Source organism: Chaetomium globosum, genomic scaffold (genome assembly GCF_000143365.1).
Source record: "Chaetomium globosum CBS 148.51 scaffold_11 genomic scaffold, whole genome shotgun sequence".
Classification (NCBI taxonomy): Eukaryota; Fungi; Ascomycota; class Sordariomycetes; order Sordariales; family Chaetomiaceae; genus Chaetomium; species Chaetomium globosum.
Genome location: NT_165986.1, coordinates 12667 through 33343, shown reverse-complemented (window position 1 = coordinate 33343; position 20677 = coordinate 12667). Strand labels below are relative to the sequence as shown.

The 20677-nt window shown below is 56.7% G+C and overlaps 6 protein-coding genes across 6 annotated transcripts; 2 read left to right on the top strand and 4 right to left on the bottom strand.

The window, feature by feature from the left end:
• Positions 1–1484: 1484 nt before the first annotated feature.
• Positions 1485–3384, top strand: CHGG_11055 (uncharacterized protein; the record flags this gene model as incomplete). Its single annotated transcript, XM_001230230.1, has 3 exons — positions 1485–1776; positions 1841–1921; positions 2000–3384. 3 exons carry the CDS (start codon positions 1485–1487, stop codon positions 3382–3384), a joined length of 1758 nt encoding a protein of 585 aa, XP_001230231.1.
• Positions 3385–4199: 815 nt separating this feature from the next.
• Positions 4200–8926, bottom strand: CHGG_11054 (uncharacterized protein; the record flags this gene model as incomplete). Its single annotated transcript, XM_001230229.1, has 9 exons — positions 4200–4310; positions 4360–4406; positions 4463–5548; positions 5700–5728; positions 5796–6048; positions 6107–6221; positions 6297–6334; positions 7062–8464; positions 8529–8926. 9 exons carry the CDS (start codon positions 8924–8926, stop codon positions 4200–4202), a joined length of 3480 nt encoding a protein of 1159 aa, XP_001230230.1.
• Positions 8927–9787: 861 nt separating this feature from the next.
• Positions 9788–11324, bottom strand: CHGG_11053 (uncharacterized protein; the record flags this gene model as incomplete). The annotated part of the gene is made up of 3 exons (XM_001230228.1): positions 9788–10037; positions 10083–10254; positions 10343–11324. The coding sequence occupies 3 exons, from the start codon at positions 11322–11324 to the stop codon at positions 9788–9790; spliced, it is 1404 nt and encodes a 467-aa protein (XP_001230229.1).
• A 1296-nt stretch (positions 11325–12620) lies between these two features.
• Positions 12621–13001, bottom strand: CHGG_11052 (uncharacterized protein; the record flags this gene model as incomplete). Its single annotated transcript, XM_001230227.1, has 1 exon — positions 12621–13001. The coding sequence occupies one exon, from the start codon at positions 12999–13001 to the stop codon at positions 12621–12623; it is 381 nt and encodes a 126-aa protein (XP_001230228.1).
• A 2454-nt stretch (positions 13002–15455) lies between these two features.
• On the bottom strand, positions 15456–17147 carry CHGG_11051 (uncharacterized protein; the record flags this gene model as incomplete). The annotated part of the gene is made up of 3 exons (XM_001230225.1): positions 15456–16391; positions 16490–16889; positions 16969–17147. The coding sequence occupies 3 exons, from the start codon at positions 17145–17147 to the stop codon at positions 15456–15458; spliced, it is 1515 nt and encodes a 504-aa protein (XP_001230226.1).
• Positions 17148–18141: 994 nt separating this feature from the next.
• Positions 18142–19667, top strand: CHGG_11050 (uncharacterized protein; the record flags this gene model as incomplete). Its single annotated transcript, XM_001230222.1, has 3 exons — positions 18142–18246; positions 18308–18734; positions 18946–19667. The coding sequence occupies 3 exons, from the start codon at positions 18142–18144 to the stop codon at positions 19665–19667; spliced, it is 1254 nt and encodes a 417-aa protein (XP_001230223.1).
• Positions 19668–20677: the final 1010 nt, after the last annotated feature.

Sequence of the window (20677 nt, the reverse complement as noted above, 5' to 3'; positions counted from 1 at the left end):
AGCGGGAATACCAGGAGCTGCTCATCTAACACAAGATGTCTCCGCCGGGCCTGGATCGCGGGGGGCGGACCGGAATGTAATGGTGTGACAAGATCCTAGCCAGATGGTTGGAACGACATATTTGCAGGGGTTTCGGATACGATGTCGAACAAAATTCCGCGTTTTGACAACCCGAACGCTCTCTCGTTGGCATTATCAAAAAAATAACACCCTTGAGCTTGAGGTCTGATGAAGCTTTCCTACTCCCCGAACCCAGCGGATCCCGAGCCTGGAGTTCCACAGCTGGTCTCGGCCAGGCCGCTGCCGGGGGTGAATTCTGGTGTCAAACTCCATTATGTCTCCAGGCCAAGAAAAACGAAAAGACAGACAGCTTGGGGCACCCACAGAGAGCAATCGAAAATGACCCGGCGATTTCGGGCGCGGCCGGAGTTTGAAGGATTTAACGGTTTTTTCGGGCAACTGGGTGCAAAAAAACGTGGCTTGCGACAGACAGCGAAAGGAATGGGATGCTTGCTTACCCGCCGGGGGATCTTTGGAACCCGCGTCCCAACCGGACGGGCGCCTCGATGTCTCCGGGTCGTCCTGCCAAGAAAAGGCTGTTTATTTCCTTCCGACTTCTTGCATGAAAAGAAAGTTTTTGAGTTGTCAGGAGGGAACTGAGTCATCTTAAACAGTCGCATTCGGGGCGTGCCTCCCTCGTTGGTTTCCCTGTCGGTCGGGGTCAGCGTTGGGGCAGCACGGGCCTCATTCAACGTTTTAATTTTCCCTTCCCAAAGAGGAAGGGCAGCCATCTAGCGCGACGGCTGGACACTTTTTTTTCTGGGCAACGGTGAAACGGGCGAAATTGCAACAGAAGGCTCCGAGGGCTCGCGGCACAAACTCGAGTCTGATTAACTAATGTGGGAATCCTTAACTAGGTAACTAAGCTTCGAGAACAATGACGTGGTGACTCGGAGGGGAGTTAGGCCGTCTGCGCTTTGTGCTTTTGGCGTGCCACCGCCTCGGACAGCCAAGAATGCCGAAAAGTCCATCCAGCCGCGACGAGTGCCGCATTCGGGGCATCCCGGCTCCCGTTGCAGGATCTGAGCCACGCTAGCGGTAACTTAAGCGAGATCTTTGGGTCGTTGCTTGCCAATGCTTCAATGCTTGGGTTGCTTGGGTTGCTTGGGCTTGCTTGTTCGGAATTCCGGTCCTCAGGACAGATGCTAAAGGATGCCAGAGCTCGGAGACATGCGAGACACCGCACCGCGTCATGGTAGTTGCTGCCCCCTTAGACGGCTTGGCGCTCACCAACCCCGTCAAGAGCTCTCGTGTCTTAAAGCCCATAACCCGTCCGGTTGGAATGCCTGGGTCTTCAGTCCTCAGCAGCTCATCGGTAGTGAATGAGGAAGCCCTAAGACCTTGACCTAGTCTTCCCTCGCCTGATAGCGACTCGATTATCACTAATACCTCTTGACCAATATCAAGTTTGACTCCTCCCAAGTATGGACACTAAGCCGGCTCTCTCTCCCCCGGCGCCCGGGTGGGAGGCTGCTACCCTCGCCCCGAGCAGGACGAGCGTGTCGGAAGACGGCATGGTCTCGGCTATCGGGGAGCAAACCGACATCGAGAATGAGAAGAAGGATGCTCTCGCCCGGCAGGCTACCGCCACCTCCAAGACGGGCAAAGCCTTCGAGCCGACACCCACCCGGGAAGATGGCACCGAGTACCCTGGTGGCGTGACGCTCGGCCTGATTGTTCTGGCTTTGTGTCTCAGTGTCTTCACCATGGCGTTGGGTACGTACCCCTTTTGCTTTTTCCGGCATTTACGACGAACTGAGCAAGCTAACTGGTCTCCCAGACAACTCCATTATCGCTACCGCCATCCCCAAGATCACCGATGAGTTTCACTCCCTGCCCGACGTAGGCTGGTACGCCTCCTGTAAGCCAACTCCACCCCCCCTCCTCCCCTCTATCCATCCCAAACCCACCCAGCGTAACCCTAACCTCCCAACCCTAGCGTACCTCCTCACCACGGCCGCCCTGCAGCTCCTCTTCGGCCGCTTCTACACCTTCTTCTCCATCAAATACGTCTTCCTCATCGCCATCTTTCTCTTCGAAGTCGGCTCCCTGATCTGCGGCGTCGCCCAAAATAGCGTGACCCTCATCGTGGGCCGCGCCGTCGCCGGCGTCGGCGCAGCCGGCATCTTCTCGGGCGCGCTCACCATCCTCGCCTACTCGGTCCCCTTATCCAAACGCCCCATCTACACGGGCGCCATCGGCAGCATGTACGGCCTGGCCAGCATCTCAGGCCCGCTCATGGGCGGCGCCTTCACCGACCACGTCACCTGGCGCTGGTGCTTCTTCATCAACCTCCCCGTGGGCGCCGTCACCATGGTCGTCATCTGGTGGTTCTTCCCAGACCCCAAGCGCGACCTCCTCCAAAACGCCGACGACACCCTCCGGCAGCGCGTCATGCGCTTCGACCCCTTCGGCACCCTCGTCTTCATGCCCGCCATCATCAGCCTGCTCCTCGCCCTCCAGTGGGGCGGCACCACCTACGCCTGGAACAGCTGGCGCGTGATTCTCCTCTTCTGCTTCTTCGCCGTGCTCATCGCCGCCTTCGTGTACTTCCAGTTCCGCCAGGGCGATCTCGCCACCGTCCCGCCCCGCATCCTCGCCAAGCGCAGCGTCTGGTCCGCGGGCTTCTTTATCATGGCGCTGGGTGGCGCCTTTCTCGGGTCGGTTTATTACCTGCCCATCTGGTTCCAGGCCGTCAAGGACGCCAGCGCCGTCGGGTCGGGCATCATGAACCTGCCCATGCTGGTGGCTGTCGTGCTGTGCTCGGTTGCGGCGGGTGCGGCGGTCACGATCTGGGGGTACTACACGCCGTTTATTATCGCGGGGAGCGCGGTTGCGGCGGTGGGGTATGGTTTGACGACGACGTTTACGCCGGAGACTGGGTCGGGCATGTGGATTGGTTATCAGATCCTGATTGGGGCCGGGATTGGCATCAGCTTCCAGCAGCCGCTGATGGCGGTGCAGACGGTGCTGGATATGGCGGATGTGCCGACGGGGACGTCGCTGATTATCTTTATGCAGACGTTGGGGGGTGCGCTGTTTGTGGCGGTGTCGCAGAATGTGTTCACCAACAAGCTGGTTGAGTATGTTGCTGAATACGTGCCGGATGTGGAGAATCCGAGCTCGATTTTGGCGGTGGGCACGACCACCGTCAAAGATGTGTTTGATGCCGCCCAGCTGCCGGGGATTAAGTTGGCGTTTAATGATGCGCTGACGCAGACTTTTACGGTGTTTACTGCGCTGGCGGCGATTAGTATTCTGGGCGCGGTGGCGGTCGAGTGGAAGAGCGTGAAGGGGAAGCCTGTGGAGATTGGTATGGCTTAGAGGTGGTTGGCATGGGCTAATCAGCAAGTTTTGAGGTGGTGTTTATTTGGTGTTTTGTCACGATACCCGGTTACGATTTGTCATTTGTCGGACGGATAGAGGTTGGCTAGACGGCGTTGGGTTAGAAGAGCTCCTGAGGGGGCAGAAGGGTTGATACGAGGTAATGTCTTGATAGACCTGGTTGCAGACAATCTCAACTTTGGCGTTGGCAGATGCCAATCTAATAGAAAAAGAAAAAGATCGAATGTTCAAGTGCCACCGCTGCCTTCCAGTTATCCTCCACCAAGACAAAAATTAGACTTCGGGGAATCCCTCCAATGAGCCAGGCCCGCCACCGGCCCGGATAGGGCTAGCCAGACAACTGTCATGTTTCGACGGATTGTCAGACAGCGTGGCAAGCAGTGTTGCAGTGAACATACAGGTACAATCACGCGAGTGGCGCCGTGGTAAAAGAGACTCAGTTTATTCAAGGCGCTGAGGCTGCCAGCGCAAATCAAGATGACCTCCCCCGTATCCTGAACGCCAGCCATGTCTATTCTAAGTGCGCATGCATGTAGATGCGCCTTTTCCCAGCAACACCCTGAACTCCAAGGCCAAATCTAGGTTCCCGTGTATATAGTGCGCTGCAGCGAGCATTTACAACCCTATATCTGCTGCGCGGGGGGTAGTAGTCTACGGCCAACATGAACTAACTCCGCCGCGAAATCGTGACTGTCCTCTCCCAAGAACCCCGATCCGCAACGCCTCCCGCTAGAAATAGACTCCCGCGACCGGTCGACTCGGAATCCTTCGATAATTTCGTGTCGATGCGTTCCTTATTTGGTGCCGTTCACCACTGTGGCGGTCTTGAACCGCTCTACCGGCTCCTGCTTGAGCACCTGGTCCAGGCAGCCCGCGCTCGCGGCGATGAAGCCGAGGTACGGCCTCTGATTCAGGTTAGCCTAAGATTTCTGCGTGGCACAAAGGGGGACTTACGCTGGGGTGCACGACTTGCGACTGGTACTCGGCATGGAATTGTGTCCCTGTTTGGACATCAGCATCATCCTGGGTAAGTCAAGGTCCAACGCCAGATACGCACCGACGAAGTAGGGGTGGTCTCTGAGCTCAAAGATCTCCATCCGCTCGCCCGTCTCGTCCCTGCCCACAAAGTGGAGACCCGCCTTCTCCAGCGTCTCGACGAGGTCAGGGTTGATCTCGTACCGATGGCGGTGCCTCTCCTCGATGACCTCGACGCCACCGTACATCGACCGCGCGCGCGACCACTCCGTGTCCTGCTGGAAGATGGTCTTGCGGAGGCCCAAACGCATGGTGCCACCCATTTTCTCGCGGTCGAGCTCGGGCATGTTGACCACGACGCGGTCTTTGGCCTGCGCGTCGAATTCTTCTGATGTGGCCTCGGGCATGCCGCAGAGGTCGCGCGCAAACTGAATCGCTGCCACCTGGAAACCGAGGCAGACACCCAGGAAAGGGATGTTGTTCTCCCTGGCCCACTTGGTCACCCTCATCATCCCTTCGGTCCCGCGGTGCCCAAACCCGCCTGGCACAATGATGCCAGAGGCCGTGGAGATGTCGTGCCACGCCTTGTGGTACTTGGCCTGCGCGGGCCCGCCGCCAGTTGTCGGCTCGAGGTCCTCCGAGTCGATCCACATCAGGTTGAGCTTCCGGCGGATCGTCATGGCTGAATGCTCCAGCGCCTTGACAACTGAGATGTATGCGTCCTGGCATTTGATGTACTTGCCGACAAGCGCGATCTTCACCTCTTCCTGGTACGTGGGGGTGACGACTGAGGTCCACAGGTCCCAGAGTGCTGTGCCCTGCGCGGCCATCTCGGGCGTGACTGTGATCTGGTCGAGGGCCAATTTGGTCCGGAGCTGCGGGATGAGCTTCTGCTCGCGCAGCAGGAGGGGAACTTGGTAGATGGTCGGCATGTCGCGGACGACGAGAACCTGCTCCGACTCGACCTGGCAGTGGAGAGCGAGTTTGGCGATCGTGGGCTCCGCGAGGGGAGTCTCGCAGCGGCAAGCGACGATATCGGGAATCAAGCCGTGGCTTCGGATCGATTTGACGGCGTGCTGTGTGGGCTTCGTCTTTTGCTCTCCGTGTACCGTGGGAACATACGAGACATGGATGCTCATGAAGTTACCCGCGCCCGCCTCGTGGCGCACTATTCGGGTCAGCTAAATCAAACTTGGCAGTCCGGGGCGAACATACGCTGGGTGAGAGACTCGATAAACGGCATCTTTGATGGTGTCAGCAGATCCATACCGCAGAGACTACAAAACTGAAGCGGGCGTAATCCTGGGTCATCAACAAACTTACGCTCTCGATATCACCAACAGTGCCACTGTTTGAAAACGAAGTCAGCAGCCGACCTGAAAACCAAAAGACAACCCGCCACAACACAAACTTACCCCAACTCGATGATGCAGACATCAGGCTCTTCGCTAGAACCATCCACCGGGATCTTCGACACACGCTTGATCCAGTCCTTGATCGAGTCCGTCACATGGGGCACAATCTGGACGGTCTTTCCGAGATAGTCGCCCCGGCGCTCCTTCTGGATGACGTTCAAGTAGACCTTGCCAGTGGTGATGTTGTGCTCGCTCGTGAGGCGCACCGAGAGATACCTCTCGTAGTTGCCGAGATCGAGATCAACCTCGCCGCCTACAAATCATCAGCATTTCCATCCTTGCAATATGCCAAGCCTCATGAATTCACTAACCCGAGCACAGGACAAAGCACTCGCCGTGCTCGGCCGGGGCCATGAGCCCCGCATCGACCGAGACATACGGGTCGATCTTGATGCAGCTGACACGGAGGCCGAGGGTTTTCAGGAGCTGTCGTCGGACGGGTTAGAGCCAAATCGCCCTTTCAAAAATGGACAATTTACACGCGAGGGGGTGTCTACGGACCAGGCCCGTGGAGGAGGCAATGATGCCCTTCCCAACCCCTAGCCGTCGTTAGCCACTTTCTGTCTGACGCTGATGGTAGTGCGGGGTGGGAATACCTGAAATGACACCGCCAGTAACGAGAACGTAACGCATCGTGGTTGTCTGTCGAATTTCGATGTAGGGGATGGCAGGGAAGGGGGGAATGGGGTCGACAGCGTTCACAGTCGTTAACTGATTGCGGTGTGAAAATGGGAAAATTTTAACGCGACGCGATGAGAGGCAAAACTCAAAATCTGAGTGCGGGGCAGAGGGGCTGCCTGGACTCCACCGCCGAGTTCTCTCGCCTTGCTATCAGCTGCTCTCGCTCCCGCTCGTTTCAGCGTCGCCTTGAACAGGGATACCTTAACAAAACCAGGGGAAGGGTGTGCAGCTCAAGGGAGTGTGAATGAGTGAATTGTAGATTTGATGTTCGTGCGTGCCCATGTAACAATGCACACGTGCTCCCAAGATACGAACAAAGTACAGCAACTGATGAGGTCAGATGAAGTCAGATGAAAAGGCTTGTTGCGCTCGGAGGCTTGATAAGATCAGAGGAACAGTTGAATGGCCTGGCATTTTACCCCACATTCCTGCCATGGCGGGCGCTAATGCACCGAGCAGCGAATGATGGGCAAAAATGCGGGGCAGACTCGAACAAAAACACCAAGACCATCCTAACTTTCAACCTGACACCTTGACATCATCACGGCACCCTCGGCCTCAACCCTCAATGCGAACACCACCAACTCCCCGCATCATCAACATCCCCCTTTTCATCCCACACCGCCCGCCGCGGCCAAGCACAAAGCGGCCGCTGCCTCTTGACGCCCGACGTCGAATTGACCGGATCCTCCCATGTCGTCGCCACAACGCTCTCGACCGGGCGGCCCTTCTCCACCCAATCCACCAGCGCCAGCAGCGCATCATGCTGCGCATCCTCAAACCCGGGCACCGACCACGTATCATTGCCCAGCGCGCCGGCCTGCGACGGAGCGCCAAAGCTCCACGGCGCGTCCACCGCCGTCCCCGCGCAATGCTGCATCCCCGGCACAAGGAACATACGGAAGAAATCATCCACGCCGCCGTCATGGCCCGCCCCGCGTCCCCGTCCCCAGCCCAACCGCTCAAAGAACGGACCCCACCACCACCACCACCACCACCCGCGCCGCGCCGCGCCCAGCGCCTCCACCGTCCGCCGGTAGTATAGCTCCGTCCCCTTAGTCGGGACCAGTCCGTCCCCAGTGCCGTGGTACATCAGCACCTTCCCGCCGCGGCGCCGCACCGCTGTCAAAGCGGCATAGTCGTCGGCGGTGGCACGGCCGGGGTCGTGTCGGGCGGCGTATTGCACGACGCTCTCGTTGAAGGTGCGCCAGTCCCAGGAGGTGTTTGTGGCGGGGTCGGCGCCCATGGCGTTGCCGTCGAAGAGAAAGTTGCTCGCGTAGCCGACACCGTAGGGGGATGGTTCCGAGCCGTTGATCAGCACGTGCCATTGCGGCTCGGAGCCGGGGGTTAGGCCGGGGTGGAGGAATTCGTTGGTGGTGATGGAGCGGTAGTCGCTGTACATGTTATGGGCGGTGGTGAGTTGGGCGCGGGTGAGGCATGTTGGTGCATCGGGGTCGGGGTCGGAGTCGGTCCGCTTGGCGCTGGGGTTGGGGCAGAGGAGGGTTTCGAGGTTGGGTTGGCAGAGCTCGGGGCTGCTGATGATGCCGTCTTCGACGCCGTCGAGGGTGTCGCATTGGCGAGTGACCTCGTCGGCGAGGAGGGACACGTGGTCGTCGGTGAGGTGCTTGGGGTCGGTCTCGGGGAGGTTGTACAGGCCGGCCTGGGTCACGTAGGTGTTGAGGTGGGAGGTCCACCACGCGGCGGCACCGATGAGCGCGCCGTCGAAGCTGTCCGGGAACGTCTGCAGCTCTTTGAGCCCCTGGCGACCACCTGTCGAGCAGCCACTAAAGTACGAATAGGTTAGCCGCTGCTGGGCGTAGTACTTGCGCACGAGTTTTTTGCCCAGCACGGTCGAGCCGTGGATAGCGCGCCAGCCCCAGTCGGCCTTCTTCTCGGGCTGGTTATACGCCCATGTGCTGTTGGTCGACTTGGAGCTGTGCCCGGTGTCGGTTGAGAGCGAGGCCATGCCGTAGCGCGCGCCGGCGGCCCTGGATAAGTTGTGAGTATTTGCAGAGAGGCGCAGGTAAGTGAGCAGACTAAGTCAGTGCCTACATGTCGAGCCAGTTGATCCCCCCCGCAAAACCCCCATTTCCCACCACGAGTAATCTTGAATTCCACGACTCTGGCAGGAACAAGCCAAGCCGGTAGCTGCTCGTCGGCGAGCTTGTCACGCGCACGGTAACCGCACACAGTGGCGGGAGATGGGTCGGGTTTTTAGGGTATGCGACATTGGCTTCACCCTCGCCGTAGCTGTCGCCATCCCGCACCACCGTGACATTTTCCACAGTTGCGCCCTGAGGCAGCACGCCGACAAAGAATGCCCGGTCGCATGGTTGGTGTTCCCCTGACGGCCGTAGCCCTGGCCCGTGTTCTAAGCTGAAAGGGCTGCCAATGGAATTGAGGGCGAGCAGGACGGCGGTGCCGGCGACGAGCACTGCGAGGCGCGTCATGATCGTCAGTATCATCATACAAATTGTAGTGTGTGATATGTACCGGTTGCCCAGGGGCAATCAAGATCAATCTATCATGATGAGCGCAGCAGCGTGTTGGGACGGCCCCGCGAGCTATGTTATGGGTTGCCTGGCTATATGACTGGAGCTTCGCGCGGGATAGGATGTCGGCAGCTTGACTTACCGGCTGCGAGTATCCATACCCTGCCGCTCTGGGGGTTTTTTCTGTTGGATTCGGGATCTTTTGACGGCATTCTTGCTCGGTGGTGGTGGTGTTACATTTTCGAAGTTGTCAATGTTGGACCGCCCGCCCGAGATCGGCATCATCCGGTCACTTGATGACACCTGCCTTGTTTGCGAGCAGGGACACAATGCTGGTAAATCCGGGGCAGGAATTAATGCGACCGAGTGGTGACACCTGCAGTCCGGGAGCTCTGGGTCCAAAGAGGGGTTGCGAAGCCATGATCTGCCGGCTCAATTCGTGAGGAGCTCGAATAATGATTGCAAACGCTGAGTGGTCAGCCCAGTCTCTACTTTGGCAGATCCCCAAAGAATGCCAGAAACTCCCAAATAAAAAATACATGCAACTTATTTCTCTTACCGTGGAACCAAAGTGTCGGTTTATTAATGTACCCCAGATTAATTATTTCCCTGGGACCTTTACCCATTTGGCAACTTCCACCCTAAACACAGGTTCAGGTAGAATCAACAAATCCGCTTCGAATCGTTAATACCAAAGCGACAGATGGCAACTTCTAGCATTAACCACTGTTTTTCTAAAGTTAACCTCTGATGGTGACAGATGACATCCGCGAATGCCAATTTCACCTGACGATTTTAAACTCTCACGCGTAGCCCACATCACAGCCTGTACAAACGCACCGCCCTGCCGCCACTCTCCTGCAACATCTTCCGGTTCTTGTACCCATAAAACACTCTCAACCCGACTGCGCCCGCGACGACCACCAGCAGCATGGCGCAATTCACCCAATGCCCCGTCAGGAAACCCCGCTCTCTTTCCTCGGCCTTGTAGATCCAGACACCCGGAATCTGGCCAATGCCGGCGCCAAAGCTGACATTGATGGCGATGGCCAGGCCCACGGAAGCCGTGCTGTAGACATTGGACGTCAGCCATCCCAGCATGGGCGGGACGCACGCAAAGGATCCGGCGGAGGCCATAATCAGACAGCCGTAGCGTTGAAGGTAGGCATCCGGCGGGAGCAGAGCAGATGCCATGAAGCCGATGGCGCCGATCAAGGCGAAGCCGGCGCAGTGCAGGCCGCGCGCGTTGAAGCGGTCCGCCGAGTAGGAGCCTATGATTTGTGTAACTGTGCATCCAGAGTTAGTTAGGTGCTCAGTGCGTGATAAACAAAAGGAAAAAGGGGCAGTCGGCTCAAGACACCCAAAAGCACTCACCATAAGCCGCCGCATAAGGAGGCACCGTCATCAACTGCGCCTGCAAGTCCGCATACCCCAATCCGGCCGTGATGGACGGTGTGAACAGCGACAGCGAGCTGAAGGGCACCGACACGCCAAAGTAGATCAGGTAATGCCCGTACAGGCGCCAGTCCATCAACGTCCCCTCCGCATCCGCCCACGTCATGCTCCGATGGCTGCTCTTGCTCCCCTCCACCGCCAGCCTGGCCAGCGCCACCTCCCTCTGCCGGCCCTTCAAGAACTCCTCCGGATAATCCGGCAACAAAAACCACACCAACACCGCCGACGCGCACGACGGCGCCCCCTCAATGATAAACAGCCACCGCCACGCCGACAGCCCCTGCGCGCCATTCATATGCCCAATGCCATACGCAATCGCGCCGCCAAACGCCCCAGCCAGCGTCGCGCTCGCCAAAATAAACGCCACCCTTACGCTCCTCTCCTCCGTCCGATACCAAAACGTCAAATAATACACCAGCCCCGGAAACAACCCCGCCTCCGCCGCGCCCAACAAAAACCGCACCCCCGCCGTCGCCGCAAACGAACGCACCCCGCCCAACCCCATGGTAATCGCCCCCCACGAGAACATCAGGAAGGCCAGCCAGCGCGACGGGCGCAGCTTCTTCAGCAGGATGTTGGACGGCACCTCGAACAGGGCGTAGGCGACGAGGAAGACCATCAGCGCGATGTTGAACTGGTGCTGCGTCGCGCCGATCTCGGTCTGCATGTCGTTGTGCGTGGACGAGTTGAGGATGCGCGCGTTGCCGATGTTGGACCGGTCTAGGTAGCACAGGAAGTAGATGAAGGCGGAGAGGGGGAGGATGGTTAGGTCTTGGTGTCGGAGGACGGCGCGCTCTTCGGCGGCGGTGTAGGTTGGCTGTTGGAGAGGGAGGAGAATAGGTTGGTTAGTGACGGGTTGGGTGGTGGTGGTGGTGTGGTGGTGGTGGGAGGAGAGATCCATGATGGTGGGCTGGACTGGACAAACCCTCGGTTATGCTCGTCTCCGAGTCTTTGACTTCGTGCTGGCCCTGGGCCTGCCTTCTCGGCGTCGGCCTCGTGGATGGAATCGGACGCCATGGTGCTGGATGGCTGTCTGGCACAAGTCCGGGACACGGCGCTGTTGGAACCTGGGGCCGGCGGTGTTGTTAATAAGAGAAGCTTAGGGTCGGAGCTCCCCACAAAAGTCAAAAATAAAGTTGCGGGGATGCCCACAATAAGGAGGAAAGCACTTGCTCACTGCCTGGGGGCTGGGAACCTCAAAATCGTAGGGATCGGCGGACTTGGGGTCCTTGACCGCATCTATGGTGGCCGGTGGCCTGGGTGCTGGGGTTCTACACGATAAGCAACGTTGTACCAAGTACACCCACTCCAGTGTCTATAAAAATACGCCCCGGCCAATCCCCGCTTTGTCGAATCCCAACGACTCACCAGCCGGCTGAGACAGCCGAGTGGGACAGCCGAGTGCGGGGGTCGGGGGCTCCCGACAGTTGTGTTCGTTTGCTTCTCTGAGTTGCCATGGTTGGGGGAGGTTGACCTGCCTGTTTCGGCGAAAATGGGAGCAGCGTAACATTTGCCCGCACTGGGAGTCCCCAACCCCTATTCGATGGTTCCATGTCAACGACGTTGGGCTTCAACCAAGCACGGCAAGCCGAAAAGGCGGAAGCTTGTAAGATGCACCAGCCAATGATGGGCCGCTCTCGGCATGGTTCCGTGTTAAACTGCCGTGTGGTGCAGTCTTGTCCGGGGAATGGTTCCATTGCAGATCTCCAATTCCCGTTGCCAATGAGCGGCCAACCAGCTCTCAAGGGGGTGGATCGCAGCAACCCTGTGCTTGCGAGACCAGGCCGTAGAACACGTAATATCCAGCCCTCGGTAATCAACAGCACCGGCAGCTGGAAAGGTTCCGTTCAACTATTCGTATATTACTATCATTTTCCTGGCTCTTCTTCCTCCAGTCGAAGCTGCTTTTGGAATTTGATCTAACCTCCAGCTGGCAACTAGAACATTAAAACATGTCAGACGTTACGGCCAAACCCACAGCTGGAGAAAGCGTGCAACTGGATCTTGAAAGGCTGATTTCGGGTGGTGTTAAACCGTCCCGCATGAAAACCAACTATAGTCTACCTATATACCTAAGTACCTCGGGGAGAGTGGCGAGAAGAGGGACATTCTAGCCGTTACATGTAGGATCGCCACTTCGAGGCAACCTACTCCTTCATCCGGCGAAAAGAGACTGGAGACAGCCTGGTTCTTTTGCTCAGCCTTCGCGAAACCAGGGTTGCTTCGGAGCCTCGCGCGCCGTTATCCTTTTCGCCGGATCCAGGCTCGTCATCTTCAAGATCAAATCCCGGAACTCGGGGTCCACGGGCTCCCACAGAGAAAACGGCTTTTTGGGTTTCACCTCCGGCAAGAGGGCAAGCAGGCGCTCGACGTACTCGTTCTCGTCCCCAAGGTGCATCAAAAGACCGCGGAAGCCAGGCCAGTCGCCGAAGTATGAGATGTGATTGTAAAGGATTGAACGGCAGGCTTCGCCGTCGGTACTCGTACACGTGGCGGCCTCCTCGCCAGGCCAGAACACCATCTTCTTAAGCACCACATATATGGCCACGATCCCGAAGGAGTAGACGTCAGAAGCCATGTCTTGTTTCCCCCGAGCCCAAGCTTCTAGGCTACGCCATATCTGGTTTCCGGTCATGACCCCTTTAATGACCTTGTTTTGTGGGAGGCGCAGGGCGCTTTCCAGGTCGCCGATCTGTACACTTCGAACCTGAATATCTTGGTTGGCCGTTTCTTCGTAATCGACTAAAATGTTGTCGGGTTTGATATCTATGGAGGAATCAGCGACTCCCTGTTCCTCTTTACCAAGTTAGGGAATTTATGTTCATCGATAGTGTACGTACCCATATGGAAAATATTCCTGTCATGTAGTTCCGCGAGCCCGGTAAGAGCACTCCTTAAGACAGATTTTCTCAAGTCATCTGACAATGGCTTTTGCACGAAGCGAAGAAGGGTCGTGGTCAGGAAAGGATAGACCAAAAGTTCCCGATCAGGGATGGTGTCGACTAAGGTCCGGATGTTCGGAGCCGCTGAGAGTGGCTTTTATAGCTCCTGGTCGTACTCGAAAACGCCTTCTAGCAGACCTTTGATAACCTAGGTGTTCCCTTGAGCACTTCCGGGGGGTAACTTGTCATTAGTCCACGTAAACTACCCAGGGAGTTAGAATTATGGAATACATGCCTAGCGCGGTAGACACAAGGAAGTGGCTTCCTGTGAAGAAGGATCTCTTCAACAACGTAATTTTGCCCCGAGCTTCCCCGGAGAACATCTCCCACGACAAATGACTCGGTTCTTCGTGATAGAGCTGATGCTGTTGGCACTAGCCTCGAATACAACATGCTGGCCCGACCTAGAGCATCGGCGGAATCTCGACGTTCGGACGACATGAGTGAGCCAAAGAAACGACGCGGTATTGCGACATGAAGCCATTGAGGAATAACCACTGCCATCTTTCGTGGCATCATTATGAAGAAAGAAGAAGAAAGAAACGTTACGGAATAGAAAACATACCCACCCCTATTGTGGTGGGGGAAGTTGGAACTGATAAGCCACAAAGCCCAGATTAAAAAAAGCGATGCCGGTGAATCACCGTATCACGTGTAGGTTATAGATATCAGGTAGGTAGGTAGTTTGTGGATTTACTCAACATAATAAGTAGGTAGATAATGGGGTAGGCATCTGTTAGGTCGGGGTATCTGGGGTACTTCACCCAGAGCGAAGGGCGAGGTCTGCAATTGTAGTAGTTACAATAACAAAATGTTAGTTATTAAAAGTACAGAACTAGTTAAACTACCTACCTACTTATCCTGTCGTATCGTCGTGTGCCTCTCTCTCGCTGATATGGGAGTGGGCTGCACTAACACGGCGAAGGCCAACGGGCTACAAACAACGTAGCGAGCCTTACACTTCCTCCTCGGGCAAGTTTTCCCTTCATACTACCTCCCTAGCTACCTTTAGAGCTCACAGCCTGTGCGCTCAGCCTTCGCAACAATCCAACGTCCTCTACTCCGTCCTCACCCCGCCTCCCTCTCCCCAACCCACATAACATAAATCCCAGACCGACTCGCACCACCTTCATTCTTCCCGCATCCATCCCACCGCTCTTCCACATCCGGCACAGTACCCCACCCCATCCAGAACCTAGCCCCTTCCCACGACGACAAACCCTTCTTGCCTTCCTCCTCCCCTCCATCCTCAACACTCGCATTCTCCCACCACCACCACCACCCACAGCCTCCCCTTCACCCCTTTACAGCCAACGCTAGTAAACACAGAACCCCCCTCCCCCCCCCAAGAAAAATGCGGCGCCGCAGATGGAAGGGCCGCCGGGGCAGAGCAGCCCTGCAACGGTTGGCGAAGTCGACCCTGCATTAGAGGGAAGATGGGAACGCTGCGACTCGACTCTTTGATGGAAGTGTTCCCGGCGATGGAAAGGGGCGATGCGAAGGGGGAAAGGACGATGACATTGTCTCATCACGATCGACTCGGGAATACATGTGGTTGCTGAACAAGTAGATCTCAAGGTGGGCTAGACTTCGAGGTGTTTCAGTATTAACAAGGGGGATATCGAATGTCAGCGGCATCACAAAAAAGTCTGTAATTTATTCGTGGTGTACAAGGTCTCAGCCCTCCCTGTTGTGGCGTTGATTTCGGTGGATTGTGCTGCGCGACGCGGCCGCACAAGTCTCGAGTACTTGCATGTGTAATATATCGTGGTTTAGAGTTGTCTGTACTCTACCCAAAGGGATTCGGGGGCAAAGAGCCCTTATGCAATGTAACGACTCCCTACCCGATCGAGCACTATACGGCCTAGTTGACAGTGGAAGATCAGGCTGGGTACCTAGAGATGAGATGTCGGTACATAGGCACCTACCTAGGTACCTGTACTTAGCTGGGCAAAGGAGGTGATCGATAGGTAACAAGGCGTTTCTTAGCTATTATATGGATGGTGTACAACACCCGTTTATTGCACAAATTTGCTCTTGGTAATAACAATACAACATATAATGTCGTGGGGCTCGACTCGTAGGCTTGTTCAGAGGGCCCCCCTACCCCCAGCCGCGATATCCTCCGACACAATATCCATCGCCTTGTCTGTGCCCGAGTACACAACCTTCCACTTCCGCTGCGGGCCTCGGGGACGCAACTCAACGGGGATATCCTGATCAATAATAGGAAAGCCCGCCTGGGCAGGCGAGTTCTCCCACGTCGGCTCGACCCAGCGGCCCGCAACCGGTACCACATCAAACTGCAGGACCAACAACGCCGCCAACGACAAGATCTCGGTACTAGCAAAGTGACGCCCAGGACACAGCACATGGCCGCCACCAAATGCCCGGAACGCAACCCGATTCGGCTTCCTCCTCTTTTCCCTCCCCGCCGACGCAGGCACAAACCGCAGATGGTCAAACTCGGCCGCATCCTCTCCCCACGCCTCCCTATCCGTGTGCTGCACCGCGGCTGGAACCATCAACATCGCGCCCTTCTTCAACAACACCCGGCCCTCATCAATCCACACATCCTTCAACAACACGCGGGGACCCACATTCACAGCACGGAACCGCAACGTTTCTTGGAACGCGCTCATCAGCACGGGACACGCCTCCCTTACCGCCGCCAGATCGATCGTGCTAACACTAACGCGACCACCACTCTCCTCATCGACTTCCTCCCGCACGACGACCAGAGCTTCCAGCTCGCGGCGGACGTCCCCCAGCACGCGCGGATCTGACAGTAGCTGGAACAGCACCCAAAACGCGCAGGGCGTGGTGTTGCCCAGCACAGCGAAGGCGTTGCCCAGCTCGCCGCGGCCGACGTCGGCGAGGCCGAGGCCGAAGAGGTCCGCGTGGTGCTCGACGCGCCGGCGCACCAGCCCCGACCCCGTCCGCCACCCGCCCGAGACCATGTACTGCGTCATGGCGGCGGCGGCGACCTCGCGCGCGCGGTGCAGGGTGGGTAAAAAAGAAGGATGCTAGCGGGAACATGGACAGCGTCAGGAAGCCGGATTCGAACGTCGCTCAGGCGGAGGCCACGGCCGGGTTGCGGAAAGGGGTTGGCGGGGCCCCAGACCGGCTTCGGAGGTGGAGGTGACCATGATGCGGCGTGACCAGGCGGCGAGGTTGACGGTGGTGGTGGTGGTGCCGGGGGTGCGCAGGGCGGCGAGCTCGGCGACGTAGAACCTCGATGGCGCGGCCGGTTGATGGCGTCGAGGTCGGGGCCGGGCGCCATGGCCGGCATGATGTATTTGGGCCAGCTGGGGCTGAAGCCGTGCTCGCTGTCTAGGTCACGCCTCATCACCTCGAGGGCGGGCTTGCTCATGCCGACGACGGCGCCCGCGTCAGCGGCGATGGATGCGAAGCTGATGAGGCGCCATTGTTTTTGGAGGAGGGGGATCAGGGACGTGGCGTTGACGACGTAGATGCGCTGGAATGGGAGCCGTAGCGTGTAGATGGGTAGCCGGGTGGTGTCCCTTGTGTGGTGTTAGTTGCATGTACATGTATGTATTAGACGAGGTGGATAGGGGAAGGGAACGGGTTTTAGGGACTGACCTCAGACGCGTATGGAAACGCGACTTCTCCCGGATCATACCAATCAAGGGCTCGACGAAGGGAATACCCGTTAAGATGGCGGGCGGTTCCTTCGCATCCTGGGTCAGGTTGAGCAGCACACGGAGGAAAACGTAGGTAGCAGCCAGCCCGGCTAGTGCGATGCTGACTACGGGAGCCATGATTGAAGAACTGGGAGCTTTGGAACTTGACGGAGGGCGAGGAAGAAGCGTGATTTGTGCTTGGCGGTATGGGAGGGGCGGGACGGAGCAAAGACGCGGCACAGAACAGTCCCAAAGGGAGGTGACAGAAAGCTTTCAGCTACTTTCTCGGAATAAGGGTGGTAAGAAAGGAGAGAGTGAAACCCCGAGCGAGGAGGGTGTGCCGGGCCTTGCGCTCGGAGCCGGCAGGTCCTTGGCCGTGTTGATGCGGGATAGCTGCCTGTTCGATTTTGATTTGAAGATGGAAACTTGAAGGAAGATGAAAAGCTGAAAAGACCTGGGGTTTTGTTGGAAATTTGAGCCAACAACCAACCACTTCGTTACTCTTCTTCTGAGCAGCGCATGATTTGGCCCCCAACTTTCGATAACTAAACATAGACTCACCAATCAACATGCGAGTAATGGGCCCGATGGTCCAATTGTCGATCCCAGTCTTGCAGGGACAGGCCATCAGACAATACGCGGCGTTATTGGGCGGAATTCCGCTCTCTCCATGTCATGTCTGTTCTCTGCTGTCCCTGCTGTGAAGGCACCGTGCCGCACGCATTCACCGTAGCGTGTGTCTGACGAAGGCTTCCCGCCACATCTCCTGGGGGCTGAAGGTGGGTGGAACAAGGATGGCTGTGTGGATAAATGCGCCGCTGACTACATGTCTAGCAACTCGCCATCCAGACATGGAAGTGTCCAAAGTAACCGGCACACCGTTCCACAACGTCGCTTTAAAGTCTGGAAGAATGAAAAGAAAAGGCAGACCGTCGAGAAACCCGTTCTCTGGCTGGGTAGTCCCATGTTCTCCTCCACAGCCTCCATGTCCTGATTTTGGCATCGACGCATCATCCACGGTCCATGCGTCCACTGGCAAACGCGAGTCGCCAACTTGTTACTGAATAGTCCCCAGTCACTCCTAGAGCAAGAAGCACTACTCAGCGGTGGCCAGTCGAGGCTGGGTTTCAATATGTCGTTCATTAATAACGGCTTCCCTGCGCTAGTAACGGCAGATAAACACGCCACCTTATTCGCCCCAACGGGCAATGACAACATCGCCATTTCGGTTTTTTATGTGTGTACATTGATGATATAACTTCTTCTTAGCAATATTATTCTTACTAAGCGAGGAATAGGTCCTTAACTGGGTCTTCTTCGGCCTATGCGCTGTTGTTTTCTCCGTCCGCGTTTATATCCGCTTCGTCTGCTTCCGAAAATTAGCAACCGAGGACTACCTCATGCTCGTCGGGCTTGCTTTGCACAGCGCCCAGACCGTCTTGATTCAGCTTTACGTTGGCTACATGTACGACGTCGAGGCCGTCGAAAAGGGCGACCATTCCAAGATCAGCTCCGACTTCTTCGCAAACTCCAAGAAAGGCTTCACAGCCCTCGGCGTCTGCGTTTATATCACCGTTGTCGGCCTCCTCGTTATCAAGCTCAACTTCCTGCTCTTCTTCAAGCCTCTAGGCACCGGATTCCGCAGCTTTCATATCGCGTGGTGGATCGTCACCGTCTTTACTGTGGGTGGCGCCGTCGTACTGTGCGGCCTACAGGAGATTAGGTGTTTGTTTGGGCCCATCGACTACATTTTGGGCGGCGAGTGTGTGGACAAATCAATACTAAGACGTATCTTTGTGAAATCTGTTTTCTCGGTAGTTGTGGATGTTTTGTCGGATATCCTCAGTGAGATTAGCCCCTGACCCTAACCTAAGTGACTAATACTAGACCTCACTCACCATTATCGATCCCGACTGATTGTCTGCTTCTATCATAGTCCTCTGCTTCCCCATCTGGATCCTCTGGGGCAGCGGCATCAACAGGCGCAAAAAGCTCACTCTGAGCTTTGTCTTTAGTCTGGTGTGGGTGACCATCGCCATCAGTATCGTGCGCGGCACCGTCTTCCACGAGCAGTACACCATGGCGGTGTCTGGCCAGGTGGTTCAGAGCCAGAGTGCTACATTTACGTGGTTCTGGTTCCACGCAGAGTTGAGCGTGGCCTTCCTCGTCGCTTGCATCGTCTCCTTCCGCTCGCTATTTGTGCAGCGGGCTAAAAGGGAGAACGTCCTACGCCAGGAGAAGCAGCAGCGCGAGGCCGCCTACCGCAGTGCCATCCGCCACGGCCGCGGCTGGCGCGCGAAGTGGCAACAACTTAACGGGAGCGTGCTCGATAAGTGCAGGACCCTCGAAGACTGGCCTGGCAGCGACGCCGATTCCCCCCACGGCAGCTGCCACGGTCTTCCTACTGCGCCCTCGGGCCTCATGACGGTGGACTTTAATGACGACGCCAACTGGAAGAAGACCGCGGGGGGCGTTGTCCATATGACCACCGAGACTACCGTCCGGAAAACTGCCGATTTCTATCCACAGTCCCGGGGTCTCCAGTGTTCCCAAGGCCCTGCGCCGACGGGCTCGATGCATAGCGAGGAGGTGCTGCTGCAGGATCCGGAGGCGGTGCATGTGAGGCAGAATGAGTACAAAATAGGGGTAACACGGTAGAACTAAGATGAACGGTAATAGAATTGCACGTTTCTTCTGACGCAAGTCGCTCTCACAGCTTAGGTACCTTTGCGGACCTTATTCCTCCAAGTCACTGGCTTCTGCAGTCGCCGGGTAGTTCAATCTCCGATCCAACTTACTCAACCCAACATCACTGTGGCTCCCTCTACGGGTACACAGCGGCCGGTGAGAGGTTACCGTAGGTACATATTGACCCTTCCTCAAAGTTCAAGTATCTGAGAGGCCGAAGGAAGCCGGCAAAGCGTAAGTGAAGATTCGAAACGCCAGTGAGAGCTGGAGCCGCCAAGCTTGAGACGATTGGAAGAGAGCCCGGGTGATGTCCTGGTTTCCTGCTTCTTGTCAACCCCTCATTCGGCACACCCACCTACCTTAGCTTCCATAGGAACTCCAACAGGAATGGATAAGCAGGCATTTGGAGTATGGCGGGCAATCGTGTACCATCACTGCCGCGCCGCTTCAGCTCGCCGTCGCTCTTTTTCCCAGCAAGGAAGCACGCCTGGGCCATATTACGCGAACTGAATGCCATTGAGTGAGACAAGACTAACCGCTCGTAGTCACCGCTATTTTTCATACTCCTAACGGTATCTTGGGTGGCGAATTAGTGCGAATCTGCATTTACCGTTCCAAGTACAAATAGTAAGGGTTCAGTCATGAACCCGCGTCAGCGTCTTAGTTCACACCACCAACATTCCCAAGACAACTCAGCACGACGACATAACAAGCTTCTAAAAGTTTCAGAACTTTCCTATCCATTCCATCAGTACGCTCCTACTCTATGAGTCACATCTAGCAATGGAACTGACCGCCAATAGCTTTACAATGCTTCGCACGCTCTTCACGGTTGTCCTGGCCTTTACGGCTACGGCGATAGGATGCGAACAACGCTGTGGCGTCAACCAAGCACAGAGCAGCGGAAATACCTGCACCTACGACTGCCATGCGGATAACACGAGGTCAGCGCAGCAGAACGCTGCGAACTTCGCAGGTGC